Below are 14568 nucleotides of genomic sequence, written 5' to 3' on the forward strand. Positions count from 1 at the left end.
AAGAAAAGATGGGTCTGTTTTAGGTGAAACAAATGAGTACTGTCTGTTTAATGCAGGGAGAAAGCAATCTCACCCACATGTGGTCGAAATGAGGCAACTGACAAAATATCAGTCAGTGAAAACAATTATATGAATGGGTAGGTGGGGTGAAATGGTGAAAAAGTTCAACACAACCTAATACTTTGCTCCTTGGTTCTTATACAAATAAACGCTCTAGAGACTGTTGGTCCATTTTCTTGCATCTTAGCTTGTAATAACTAACCAGGATAAGACTAGGACATGACATGAGGTTAACATAACAATCATACTGCATTTAAACAAGTTCAGCTTCGTTTAAGGTTTAATACAAGGTATATTTATTGCAAACAATACAGTATACAAAAAGGTAAGTTTAAAAAGAAAACCAAAGGGTTTTGCAGGGAAAAAAAGACAAAACTTAACTAAAACTGATTTTTTTAAGGACAAGTCTTTTAAGTTACAGAAATACTTTAAAAAGATCTGCTTTTTATACAGAAGTAGAAAAGATATATTATAAGAGTGTTTTAGGATTTCCTTCTACTGAATTCCCTACAAAAAAACACTGTTAACAAATATATTTTTAAATAAAAAAATGTTGGCTGTCTTTCAAAAAAAGCTATCTTTAACTGCTTGGCCCCAGCTTCACCACGGTTGGTTTCCTCATAGCCTCCCTCGCCCGAAGTCAAATATTATCAAAAGGAGGAAAGTTCGCAGAGCACACTGGGAGCTAGCCATCAAACACTGCCGCTCTGCAGCTTCCATTTATTTCCACTGTGCTTTTGGGGGACTAGAAGAAACTGCTGTAGACATCTCAAGTCCTATGGAAAAGGAGGCAGCTTGCCCAGCTGCGGGGTTTGAGGGCCAGCATCCATTGTTGTTTTAGGTTTTTTTATTTTTGACAGATCGTGGCCTACACATAACACAGAATGAGGGGACAAGATCTTGAGTGTGGACTGTGCCATATCAGGCTGTCAAGGATGAGGCAGGAAGGCCACTTTTTCAATGCTCTCATGTGTAAAAAATACCCTGCAAGTTAAACACACACAAACATATACATACAGAGCCCAATAAGGGGCATTTTCTCCTACAAGCATGGCCCTCCCCCAGTTTGGATTCTGGAATCTCATTATCTGTTTTAGCACTTCAAGACTCTGCCGCCTCATTCTGCTCCATGTACTGACCAGGTCTGATTCATGTGTCTGGAAGAACTGAGGCAGAAAACAAGGCAAACGACTCAGTGATACACTACATTTGCAATCATTTGTTTGTACAATGAAAGAGAGAGAAAATTTACTTTATTCTTAAAGAGAAAGAAACAAGAGGAAGCAGACATATGTGTACAAACCTAAAACTCATTCTGAAGGAATAAAATAATAATAAAAATATGAAAAAAGGAAGGAGATAGATAAATAAAAGGAGTTATTGATTTAAACCATAATTTAACTATTAGGCACCATATACCCTCTGAGTAAGGCTCCGGCATTTCGGCATACTTTAATGTGGAAGGGAAATATGAAAGGAAAACTCTTGATTAAAAAACCTCTTTTTCACAAAATAAATATATATATAGATATTTTTTTTAAAAAAGACCCAATGTGATGGCATCATAAGTGAACCTTGCTAAAGCTGATATTCCACTGCCTCTTTTTAAAGACAACTCACATACGAGTACAAAGAGGCTTGTGGAATGTGTGATCTCTTTCCCTGTACAATTTGAAAGAAAATGGGAAGGACGGACTGTTGACACCTGTTTTGTGCATGGATATAGGGTCCAGTGTTGGAAGATGAAGGAGGGATTTGGGACAGGGCATGCTAGCGTTTTGCTGATGCATCAGGCAGACCTCAAAAATGGAAGACGTCTTCCTTCAGAATCCTCTCGTTTTCCCCTTGGCACTGAGAGAGGGAATTTTGCAGGCCTCCCTATAAGGCCATCACTTGGCTACTCATAAGGCTTTGTGTTTGTGTTTCTTTAAGGCTCAGGGTGTTTTTTGTTCCCTTAACATGTTTTCCTCCCAACAACTTTTGCTTCCAAGCTAGAAAAACAAAAGTCTCTTTCCAAATCCCCCTTGTCACATTGTGCAACTGACCACTGGTTAGTGTAGGAAAAAATGTTCTTTGCTTTGACTTAATGCACACATTTTTGCTTTCTACAAGCAAAAGACAATTAACTGTACAAAAATACCTCTGACCACAAGGGAAAAGGCTAAGGCAAACCATTCTGCTAGGTGTTGTTTAAGTACTGACAGAAGAAGAAAACATTATTTTTCCAAAGTTTCTCTAAAAAACAAGTAAGGTACATATAAATCCCCTCAAATTGGTAACGAATCATACACAGTACATACTAAAAATATTTAAAATAGAGAATATTCCTCACAGAGGAATACTTTGAGTTTTGTAAAAAAAAAAAGTTCATTTCCCATTTTTAGTCATTGTTAAAAAATAATTATCAAGTCCATGCCTGGGCAAACTAAGTCAGGTGTCTGAATAACAAGATCATCTTCAAATTAAAGTTTTAAGTCCATTGTTTGCTTACAGGAAAAATAACATGGTCTGACTACTTTAAAAAAATGCTGTAGTGCTCAAGGCATTCTGGGATTTTTTTCTCATTCATTCACTTTTATCTTAAATGTCTTTTGCAAGTCTGAGAAAATTTGGCCGTCTTTGAAAGTCTTATGGCCTTGTGAGTTGTGTGTAGACGGGCTGTTCCCAGTGTTGGGGGCTGTGGGTCTGAGGAATGGAAGGCACCCCTGTAGTGTCTGCAATCGGTGTGTATATTGGCCTCTGGGCTGGGTTCATGTAGGTGAATGTTGAATAGAGACTGGAACTCTGGCCAGCTGCATGACTGTAGTAGGAGTTGGAGCTCTGGTGGTCTGTGTAGTCATACTGGGAACGAGTGATAGTGGGGTAGGAGGAACCATAATGCTGGAGGTTGAAGGAAGTGTAGCTGATCTGCTGAGGAGAATGCTCCTGCTGCTCAGCATAATGGCTGGGACTGAGCTGCTCAGTCTTGATGTGTGTCCTCTGCTGAGGCTGCCCCTGTTCACTGCTCAGGGTGGTGAGTGTGTGCTGCTGCTGCTGCTGCGGTGCTTGCTGCTGAGCTTGGGATGGCGGCTGCTGAGAGGGGGGCTGTTGCTTAGACATCCAGACATGACCAGTACCTGCTGGCGTAGCCGTTGTGCTGCTGATTCCATAGCTACCAGTATAAGTGACTTGGCCAGGTTGACCAAGGGTGACTGGAACACCTGGGTGGCCATTGGGTGGGAGATACTGGTCAAACTCATTGACATCAAAGGTCTCGATGTTTGAGATGACGTCACTGCTGAGCTCACCAATGTCCACATCTCGGAAGTCGATGTGAGGTGGCTGTCTCCCTCCTTCTGGTAGGGGGCGACCTTCTCGCTTAAGGTCTTGCTTTCCAGGCTGGACGTCTGTTTTAGGGGTCGTAGGAGGAGTAGGTGGCCCTTGAGATTGTCCTGTAAGAAATAAAAAAACAACAGATGTTAGGATATGCGAGCCACCTCTTACACCTTTGAAGTCAGACTGTATGCGAACTGCACCTGAATCTATTTTTTCTGTACTGATACAGATATTGACAGGGTACCATAAAGCCCTGGAAATCTAAAGGAAACCATTTTTATTAAGCAGGAGGTGTTGTATCACACTGATAATTTAGTTAATGGTTAACTTCTCTGGTGGCATATGAAAACAGAGAACGGAAGGCTGACCATAAGAAGAAACTGCTGCTGGAAAAGGTTTCACGGTCCTAATCAGTTGTGTTGTGGAGTCCCAGGGGAGATGAGTTCCTAATTTAAAGGAGAAAATGCTCTCCTGTAATATAAAGTTACTTTGGAAATTTGGTTTTCTGAGCAGTGAAATAGAATTCTGAAAAACAGTTGCCTGAAATTGCCTTAGAGAATGTCCTTTGAATGTACAATATAGAATTCAGTAAAGTATTGTCTGTGACAATCTGTGTCCCATGTGACCTGCCATGCCTGCAACAGATATTGACGTTTGGAGACATGCATGGTACGTAGGCACCTACAGCTGTATTTCATATTTGATCCTTTCTCTGCACTTTAAAGATAATGGTCATGCTATAGGTCTGTCTATAGATTGCTCATTGTGCTGAGTCACAAAGCCATTTCTTGTAGGTTTTAGAGAAGCATCTTCATTTCGGCCTACAAATAGACACGCACTTACCAGAATGCTCCCCAGGAGAGTGTACTTCGCTCATACTGGATGAAGACTGAGGAGAATCTGCCTGCAGGGCCTTGAAGATGGCATTAGGAGAGATATGGGTTTGCTCAGAGCCTTCCTCTTGCTCAGCCTGCCCGTTCTTAACTGATTTTCTTCTCCGGGGCTGGTACTTGTAGTCTGGATGGTCTTTTTTGTGCTGCACCCGAAGCCTCTCAGCCTCCTCCACAAATGGGCGTTTCTCACTTTCGTTCAGTAACCTGAGCAACAGAGAGCAAGGCAGAGGGACTGGGGGTTACTTCCAATGACGTTTATACCGAAAAGCAGAGATTTCCAGAATGCACAGCTTTAAGGCAGATTTCCATTCCTCAGCTGATAAACCAGCCCTGTCCCGGGCAGCCGCGGGAGTCTGATAAATTATACCAAAGTAGCTCCTGGCCACACAAAGAACTGAGCAAATATGCAAGTGTGACGTTATGTCAGAGGCCATAACAAAATCGGCCCTGGGCGCTGCAGTCATTAGCTATCCAGTTATCCAGACGTTCCCCTCCCATCTAGAGCCAGTCTGGGACTTTTACCTGGGACCTCTGACCATTGTCTTAGAAAAAAACAAATGCTGCCCTCCCCTCCCACAAAACAGTGTTCCTTGTCTCTCTTTTCTGCATTGGTCCCTTGTAATCTCTAACTCTGCTTCGGAACCCACCTAGACATCCACACTCCCCCTCCCCCCAAGAGGACTGGCTCAACAACACCTAATAATAAGGAACAAATGTGGGGGACCCTTCTCCCTCCCTCTTTCCTCCAACCCGACTGGAACTGTTGGGTCCCTCCAGACACATTAATACAGATTCAAGAATGTCCTGAAGTAACACCTTAGATGCCTCCAAACTGCCCAGAGTCCCATAAACAAAACAACAACCAGGATCTCTCTCTGCTTCTCCCAACAGTGGTGAGCTTATGCGCTGGCCAGGTGATTCGTTTTTCTCCCCCGCCCCTTTCAAAAAAGCTTTCTACTGCGAGCCATCACTCAAACCCAACCTCCCAGGGGGCCACCTTATGCCCAGACCACAACCCACACACTAAAGAGGCTGTTGAATTTGTCCTAGATCAGGATGCTCTGGGCATCAGGATTCTGTCTCTCAAGAAGCCAGATTGTAGAGGGAGAAAAGCTTCCCTGAGCATGTGCAGCTCGTGTTTCATGGGAAGCAGAGCCCAACTGGGGGTGGCACATCCACATAGGAATTCAAAAACAGTGGTCCCAATAGATCGGGAGAGCAAGCTTGATTTATAGACAGCTTTTTGAAAATATTCCACCTCTCCCCAAGGGCGAAGTAGCTCTTCAGAATCAAAACAGTGTCTTTCGCCTCCTCCCCCCCCCCCCCCCCGCCCATGGCACTGGGAATGGGTGCAATGAGTCTTCCTCTGTTCAAACCCAGTGCCACCTTATTGATCCTCCCACAAGTCTCCTGGCAGCCCCGTGCTCACTTATTCCCACAGAGGTTAATAAGAAAACGAACTGGAAAGGGCCCTCTGCAGCCTCCCCAACCATTCAAAGGGCAAAAGCAGCTTCTACCCGAGCACACCACTGATGCTCACAGCCCCTTCCGCACACGGCCCCTTCCGCACACGCAGCAGAATAAAGCACTTTCAATCCGCTTTCACAATTGTTTGCAAGTGGATTTTGCAATTCCGCACACTAAAAGCCAGCTGCAAAGTGCATCGAAAGCGGATTGAAAGTGCATTATTCTGCATGTGCAGAAGGGGGTCACGGTCTGCAAGGAATTCTAGGCCCCTTCCGCACACGCAAAATAACACATTTTCAAACCACTTTCACAACTGTTTGCAAGTGGATTTTGGTATTCCGCACAGCTTCAAAGAGCACTGAAAGCAGTTTGAAAGTGCATTATTCTGCATGTGCGGAATAGGTTCAAAGCCCCTGCCTTGCCGGACACCTCGCCCACTTTCCCGGAGAGGGCGCCCTGGGCACAAAACTACAGACAACCCAAACTGCCCCCCTTCCTTCCCTCCCGCACGCACCCACGCAGGGCCCCCGGCCTTACCTCCAGAGCTTGCCCAGCGTCTTGCTGAGCTCAGCGTTGTGCAGGTGGGGGTACTGGTCGGCCAGCTTCCTGCGGGCGGCCTGAGCCCAGACCATGAAGGCGTTCATGGGCCGCTTGACGTGGGGCTTGTTCTTGCTGGAGCCGTTGACGCGCACGGGCATGGGCACCAGGGTCCAGTCGTAGCCCTTGAGCACCTGGCTGACGGCCTCGCGGATGCACACCGGGAACTTGTCCTCGTCGCTCTCCTTCTTCAGGTCCTGCGCGCCGCCCGGGAAGGTGTTCTCCTGCGGCCGCGTGTTCTCGGCGTCCGAGCCGGAGCCCGACGGGCAGGGCGAGCCGGCCGAGTCGTCCGACAGGGAGGGGCTGGGCGCGCCGGACAGGCACTTCTCCTGCTCTTCGGTCATCTTCGCGAAGGGGTCCAGGAGATTCATGCGAGGCAGGCGGAGGCAGGCGGGCGAGGAAGGGACTCGGCGGGCGAAGGCTGGAGAAAAACACCCACCGGAGCGGGGAAGGGGGGCGGCTCTTAGAACAGCATAGGGGAGCTCGAGCGAGGCCGCCCAGAAGTTTGCAAACTTTTTGAGTCGCAGGAACTCGGGACGGGACGTGGATCTCAGTCGCCTCGCAAAGGGGGTCGCCGCGGGTTTTTCTCTCGTTCAAGAAACAGACATGTGGGCGGCTGGTCTACTCGCGAGAAGGGAAAAGAAGCCGAACGCGGGCGTGTTTTTCTTCTCCCTTCCCCAGAAGAAGAAAAGTTTCGTCGGAGGGATTTGGGGTTTTTTTTGCGGGGGCGGCGGATCTCTATTTTGAAGGCTCCCCAAACCCACCTAGCCAATTTCAAGCTGAGCTCTCCTAACTCTCTCCCTGGCTCTCTTTAATAAATACTCTCCACTTTAGAAACTTTCAGCCAATGGCAGCCCGGCCCCTAGAGGGCTGGCGCGCGGCTGATTGGCTGAAAAGTTTTCGGGGGCCCCCCTCCCTTCGAAGGGAGGGGAGAAATGAGCGCAGATTTCGATGATTGGGAAGGAGGGGGAAAGGAGAGAGCAAAGAAAGTTGGTCGGGCGCTGCTATCGAGCTTTGTACTTTCCAACCCTTGCAATGCAGTAGACCTCAAAATAAATGTCTCCCTTCCATTTCTCCTTGTCGCGCTAGGCAGATTTCTCTGGCAGTTCTCAAAAGGCCCGAGATCTTTTCTAACAGATACGTCATCTGGGGTGAAACTAAACTGCGAAAAGTTTTTCCCCTCCTCTACCTCCTCCCCCCGTTTCAAGTCCGTGATTCTGTGACTCACCTCTCCTATGGGAGGGTTTTGTTTTGATTTTGCTCATCCTAATGTTTTATCCATGCCTGAAAGGTTTCAGGAAGACGGCGACGTTGCATTTCCAACACTTAAAAAAAAAACTGCCATTCACTGAACTGGGGGGAGAGGGGGCGCCTCTCTTTCTGGATGCCCTCCTTTACAACGAGTCTGCCAAGTGGTCTTTCACGAGGCTTTCCAACAGTGGTTGTCGCTGAAGCCACCCTAGTCCCGCATCTCAAAAATGTTTGCAACCAATTATTTCCCACCCCCCAAATAAAGTTGATTCCCAACCTCTAATACGAAGCCTGATCTACTTTGCTGTAGGAGCATATATGACCGATTGTCCCCTTTAAGCAGTTTCGATTTAGAATCCGCGCGATGACTCTCAGAAGGGGCATGGCGAGAGAGAAGTAGGTCAACTCAGAAGTAAGCCTCGTTTTCATTCAGAGGGTCTGATTCCCACGCAACTGTTTCTCAGCACGGCCGCAGAAGGCACGTGGCCATCTCGGCCTGCGGATAAAGCCCCAGAGCTCAGGTTTAGGATCGGACTGCGCACATGTTTGGGACTATAGACTCTATAGTATAGTGTAGAGACGGTAAACAGTTATACGATTGGGAGGGATACATTCCCATGTAAAACCCATGTAAACCCTCCTTCAGCGTAGATTCTTTAAAAAAAATAGAAATCCTGAATTTGCAAAGTATTTCCAAAACTACAGATGCAAGCAGATGTAATATAAAGCGAAACCAGTTCCCTTCCCCCGGGTTTTCGGTTTCCTCTGAGAGGCTAATACATGTTCTCCAAAAAGGGTCCGGTTTCGGGGCTGTCTATTGATAGCGGTAAGTGCAACTTATCGATCTGAGGGTCTCTGTGTCTGCATAGGCACCCATAGGCACTGTGTCTGGCCTGGGCAGTGCTTTCCATAAAACCTCTTTGATATTTTTCCAAGGCAAAGGAGAATAAAGGGAAGGTGAATGGTAGTGAACTCCAACCAAAACTGTGCCAGGCGTTCCCAGAACTGCCAGGGGCACCGGGAAAGAATGAGGCATCCCTTCTCGTGATTGATTAGTATTTTGATAACTCGAGATTAGTCTATGGAGGCGTCCGGATTTCATTGCAGGCGCCTGCCTGTATTGCTCACGCACCGCGTCTCTTTGCATGTAGGTGAGGACCCCCCCCCCTTCAGCTGTGGTCGCTCCTTGCACGGCAAACTCATTTCAATCATCCGCTGTCATGTTGTCTTACTGAGGATAGACGCCTTTCCCTGGCTTTGCGTTACTTTCCGTGTACTTTGCCTCCCCCCCCCGCCCCCCCACTCCGTCTCGTTTCTTTTCTGGGAACTTTTACACCGAACGGCTACATAAATAAATCACCTTGACTCCAGATCGGCGGCACTTCCTTCTTATGTCCAGAGGGGGCGCCATAGGCTCAAAAACTAGCGCGCTCGTTCCCAGTTAGACGTCTTTAAGATGTTTAGTCTCTTTAAAAATATAGATTAAAAACCCCGGGGTGCCCCCCTCTCGCCCCCTCCCGCACACGCGCACATAGGCTCCGAATTAGTCTCTGGCGAGGTGATTTATCAGCCTTACAGTCGTTTTATGCCGTCCCCCAGGATCCGGCAGAGAAGCGCTGGCAAAGCCAGCCTGCAGATGAAATAATTTGGGCCTCAATGGAACTGATAAAGAGATCAGATGGTCCCTCTCCGAAACTGTCCCGGGTTGGTTTTGTATGCGCATAAAGCACGGGGTTAATTGACTGGCAGCGCGTGTGATAAGGCCGGTTCCCCAGCTTTGCCTGCTACTCTTCCAGTGTCTCTCTCCCCCCCCCCACCCCCGTAGCGTTTAGGATAGGTTTAGCACTTTTGGTCCTCCCCCCCCCAGGTCCCAGGTTTTGCAAAAAGATTAACCCCCCCCCCTCCCCATCTGCAGAGAGCTAGCCTGGGAACAAGAAGGAGACTCAGGGAGCAGTGCCGTCGGAAGGCCTGTTTGGATTCTGAGATCCTCTCTCTCGCTGGAAATCTCAGGGGACTCGGGGGTCGCTGGCTCGAAGGCGCGGATGTTGGGAGGGGGGTGTCTGTCCCCAAGGAGCCTTGCAGGAGGGACTTCTCCCTCGCTGTCTTTGCAGCTGGGCAGAAACCCGGCCGCATCCTTTGCAGACTCCTCGGCAGCCCGCGCCAGTCGCTCTCCCGGGGGGACGGGTCCGGGTTGTTGTTTTTTTTTGAAAAGGGCATAATAGATGGACGGGGCCGAGTTTGTCAGGCTCGACCCGCGTCCAAGTAAGAGCGGCCGTTTTCCAAGCCTTTGTCCGGACACGGGCTCGACGGTTCGATCCGTTTTCCATCTGCGCTCCTCCACCGCACAGACGGGCAGAGAGTCGCTTGAAGCGCCGGCTCCGATGCCAGCCCCGGACCGTCACGTTCGGACCCAGGTGCCCGTCTGGTATAGCCCTCTCTGTATTGTCAGGGCAGCTTTTCCGACAAAACAAACCCGGCCAGGGCAGGCCGGGTTTCTTTCGTCGGAAAAGCTGCCCTGACAATACAGAAAGGGCTTTACCAGACGGGCACCTGTAAAGCTGCCGTGACTGAGAGGGCTACACCAGATGGGCACCTGTGTCCGAACGTGCTCTTTGTCCTTGAATGTCGTCGTTGTTGTGTTTTTAAATGTTAAATCCGAAACTACACGCGGAAATGTATTGTTATTGCTGCAAAAAAGGAGACGTGATCTGGGATATATTATTGACCCCCTCTACCTCTGGCGTCTTCCTAATAAAAGGCTGCCCTCCTGTTAAATCTTAATAAATAGCGCCGGGAGAGTCAAAGGAGAATTGGGCGGCTCAAAACTCTACGGGGAACTAAATTCTTTCAAGTTATAGAAGATAACAGTCTGTCCTTTGCAGTGGTTCCAGGACATTGAAGCCACGGCTGTTTTTCGATTATCTACATTCACATTTCGAGCATGAATTCGTGTTCATCTCGTGGTTTCCCTGGAGGGAGAGCAGCGTCCCACTGATAGTTCTTGGAGTGTCACTGGAATGAACTCCCGAAACCAGTTTGCTTCAAAGTTTGGTGTTGATAAAAAAAAGAAAAAAAATGTCCGTCCTCTGATAATTAAAATTAAAACGAGTAACCTGGTGAGGATAAATCGAAGCGGGCCTTTAGAAACAAGGGGACCCCTACAGTTCCAAACCCGGGACTTTTTTTTTGCGAGGGGAGAAGGCAGCCGTTAATCGAGCCTGTTTGCATTCCCCCGGTTATCCATTCCCCCGGCATTTGCAAAGTCGGGGACGTGGTTTTCCAAACCCTTTGCAGCTCAGGGGTAGATAGGATTTGGGAGAAAAAAGAGAACCCTCCGACACTAGCAAGGGGAAAGCGGCCGCCCGGGTTTTGTTTGTTTGCTTTCCCCCGCACGGTCGTCCTTCTCCGATGCCGGGGAATCATCTCCACCAGCTCCCTTTCCCAAAAAAGTAGACGGCAGACCTCTCTCTCTCTCTTGGAAACCCGGAGACGCCGCCGCTCGAAGGGCAAGCCCTGGCATCCCAAAGGGAGGGCGGGTCGCGGGACTCGCCCCACCCGCGTTCATTTTCGAGGGGCTTCCCTGTTGTGGTAATTCAGGACAGTGAGTGATTGGGGGGGGGGGAGACACACACACACACACACTGTCTCCCCCACCCTCCACTTTCCTTTCCACCTTCGAAGCTACCGAAATGAAGCGGGCAGCCGCCTGGCCAACACCCCAGCCGTCGAACGGGGCCGGATCAGCCGCTCCAGGGGTTGCCTGGAGTCGGGACGCAAGAGCGGGCGAAATACGCGCGAAGAGCCCTCCGACCACCCCCCCCCCTTCCAATGTTTCCTGCAAACTTTAGGACTTCCTAAAGTTCCTTTGCAACGGATCCTTCCTCCTCCCAGCGGCAGGGAAGGACGAGGCACCGGAGCTGCTGCTGCTGCTGGCAAGGCGTGATGCCACCCCACACAGGCTGATGACCAAACTTTAATTGGGGGGGGGGGGCTTTTAGGGAGGAGGGAGTGGGACTTGGGTGCTGCTAGCAGCCCTTCCTGCCTAACTGCCGAAGGTTCTGTATCCTGGAGAAATCCGAGGCAGCAGGGTTATGGATGAGGCTCCAGGATGCATTTCAAGGGGGCCACTAGAAGCCGTTTTTTAAACACATGCACGCCAGGAGCCAGAACGTAATGGAAAGAAGGGCTCCGGATTGTGCCATATGCAAATCTGTTGCCGCTAATGCATTCCACAAAAGCAGATCACAGATAAAAGTATTTCATTTTATTCCCTCCAGTATTGCCTAGGCATGCAAATCGAATTTCAAATAAATATATTGGATGTTTGGGGTTGTTTTTTTTTTTTAAAGCCCACCTTTTAAATCGTTCTTGCTTGTAATGGGAGGGGCAGGGCTCATAATTTCAGCCATCTTTTAAAGGTATTTTATTTATCCCCCGTCAAAGAAAGAAGAAATGGAAATAGGCTAGATAGAAGGCCCTGGTTTAGTTTTGCTCAGAGGAAGAGGGTTTTGGAGGCTTTGATGGAGGATGCGCTATTTCCATCCAATTATTTTGTTCTAAGTCAGATCACAGGTGTGGGACATGTTCCCACCTTTCCCACTGAATAAACAAGGAAAAAAATCGTGAAGGATGAATAAGTGTGATATTGTCCAGCAGGCAGAGCAGGTCTAAACTCTTCCTTGAAGTTGACAAGTCACATTTAGGCTTGCTGGGCTCCTGAACCACTCTGACCAGGTCTGGTTCTGAGCCTGGCAGAACAGGGAGAGGCTATTGAAGAGGCTATTTGCAGCGGTGGGGAAAGTTGTTTTGCAGGGGTAGAACTGATCCAGTGTACAAATGTTGTTCCATGTTAGACAGCGATTATGTCCACAGTCTCACTTTTTCTAATCAGCAGCTTTCAAGCTAAGATGTTACTACTTTAATTCCACATTCTAGCTCTCTGGTTTGGATGACTGGTGGATTTCACAGCTGGCAGCATTAAGAATGTGGAGAGCTTAACTCTCTCCAAGTATCATCAATGTGACCCAAACATGCTTAATTTTGACTGAATCAGGCCAGGAGGATATAATTTTACAAACATCAGAACTATATTTAATTGTCAGAGCCCTTTGGGGGAGGGCGGTATTTAAATGTAATAAATAAATAAATAAATAAATAAATAAATAAATAAATAAATAAAATATTCAATGAGTAATACATTTTTATCTGTTCAGACGTCAGACTGTCTACGCTGTTTGAGGACCCTCTCCAAAATATGATACAAATAAGACTGTTGGTAAGGGGAAATGTAACAAGAAACACATTTCTGCCTTTTTATTTTATAATTTCGGAGAAGAGAAGTACAATTCTGGTTTTGTTGCCCAATGTTATATTTCAATCATTTATTTGTTTTCATTCTGTTTTTAACACAGGATTTTAGGTATCCATGCATAAAATCTGCAGTAAGTCTGTCATGACATCTTCAGGTATATCAAAATACTTTTTATAGTTCTATGTAAAAAGCTGTTGTAGAAAAGCACATGCCAAATCTAAGAATTTTGCTTGCCTACTAAATTTTCTACTTCCTTCAGACTTAGAAACAAAACTGGCAACCAGTTATTATTCGTGTTGATTTAAAAAAAAATTGCCTGGAGGAGAGAAAGAGAATTTCTTTCAGTGAAGCATATAATGTTATATATAGGGATCCCTCTGACCTGTCTCCATTTCTGTCACAAAACTCTATTTCTCTGCTAAATGGAATATACAAAGCTTGGTCTCTAAGAAAAATTGTAACCACATTGTGCCCTGATTCATCACAATTGAATCCCATTCACATTGATATCCATGGAAGTAAACTACACAGTTAAATGAAACATAAGACACTGCTACCTTTTTCTGGACTGTTGGGCCTAAGGCCAATTCGCACGTGCTGTTCTGAGCACTTCTCAGCCTTTTTCCCTCTGTTGGTCTATATGTGTAAATAACAGGAAGGCACTTCTAAATGTGCAACTAGCAGGTTTATGATGCGTGAAAAACAGAAAGGTGATTTGAGATGCACAGGTATGGGTCTCTGAACTGGTTGATGGCCCTGAAGGAAGGGTGATTTATAACTGCATTTCCACCTTCCTGCGCTTTACAATTCTCCTGTGATTTTGGTATGTGGATTCTGGAATTAAGAAATTGCATACGATGTTGATCATAACAGCTTCTCAGTTAACTGTATTATTTAATGTGCTCGGAGGAAAAAAAAAATCCATGTTTTCCCTGAGAACACCACTGCTTGTAGAAGTTGCCTTCAAGCTAGGCATATTATTACAATTATGACATCCGCGAAGCTGCCTTAGTCTGAATCAAATAACCAGTCCTTCATGGTCAGTAACTTCTACTCAGACTAGCAACAGCTCTCCATGGTTCCATCTCCTACCTGATGCTTTTAACTGATGATGCCGGGGATTGAACCTGGCATATTCTGCTTATAAGCATAAGTTCTGCTGCTGAGCCAATAAAACTTGCTCAGTAAAAGCTTAAAGTGCCTCCAGGAGGCAAAATGGCATTGTTTTATCTAGTGAAAATGCCTACTTAATTTTGCAAAATTCTCCTTGAAAATATCCTATTTTCAGTTTCAAAAACCTGCTCGAATACCCGTCTCCCACCTCACCCTCATTCTTGGCTGGTCTTTAATTCTAATGGTGGGGACAGACGGACAGTATTGTCTCTCTCACTCTGGGCCCCTCAACTGAGAAAGAGATCTGGGCCAATATGCCGAAGCCAACATCTTGATACTGCTTTCTACTGTGAAAGAACAATGAATTCCAAAAAGGAGTCTGAAGAAAGATTAATACAATAAGGTTTTCTCCTTACTTCTCTTACAGTATTTCTCCTCCCCAAACAGACTTCTGTTTGAAGTGTAGAATGGATTGGAAATGGTTCTACAATTAATCTATTTTAGGGTTTATTGAACAAAAATGTAATAACACTTGGAAAAAGTTGTACTTTCTAAGGAGAT

The 14568-nt window shown here is 46.8% G+C and overlaps 1 protein-coding gene across 1 annotated transcript; it reads right to left on the bottom strand.

Moving 5' to 3' along the window:
- Positions 1–332: 332 nt before the first annotated feature.
- Positions 333–7163, bottom strand: SOX9 (SRY-box transcription factor 9). Its single transcript, XM_048489682.1, has 3 exons — positions 6273–7163; positions 4219–4472; positions 333–3491 (listed from the first exon to the last, which is right to left on the bottom strand). Exons 1-3 carry the CDS (start codon positions 6701–6703, stop codon positions 2689–2691), a joined length of 1488 nt encoding a protein of 495 aa, XP_048345639.1. The 5' UTR covers positions 6704–7163; the 3' UTR covers positions 333–2688.
- Between the last annotated feature and the right edge of the window lie 7405 nt (positions 7164–14568).

The sequence above is a fragment of the Sphaerodactylus townsendi genome, linkage group LG03, assembly GCF_021028975.2.
Source record: "Sphaerodactylus townsendi isolate TG3544 linkage group LG03, MPM_Stown_v2.3, whole genome shotgun sequence".
NCBI classification, from domain to species: Eukaryota; Metazoa; Chordata; class Lepidosauria; order Squamata; family Sphaerodactylidae; genus Sphaerodactylus; species Sphaerodactylus townsendi.

Excerpts from the sequence above, each read along its gene's own strand:
- SOX9 (XM_048489682.1), bottom strand. The coding sequence starts at position 6,703 with ATGAATCTCCTGGACCCCTTCGCGAAGATGACCGAAGAGCAGGAGAAG. Across the intron at positions 4,473-6,272 it reads ACGCTGGGCAAGCTCTGGAG|GTTACTGAACGAAAGTGAGA; the intron begins GTAAGGCCGGGG and ends TCTGTTGCTCAG. Across the intron at positions 3,492-4,218 it reads CTCTCCTGGGGAGCATTCTG|GACAATCTCAAGGGCCACCT; the intron begins GTAAGTGCGTGT and ends TATTTCTTACAG.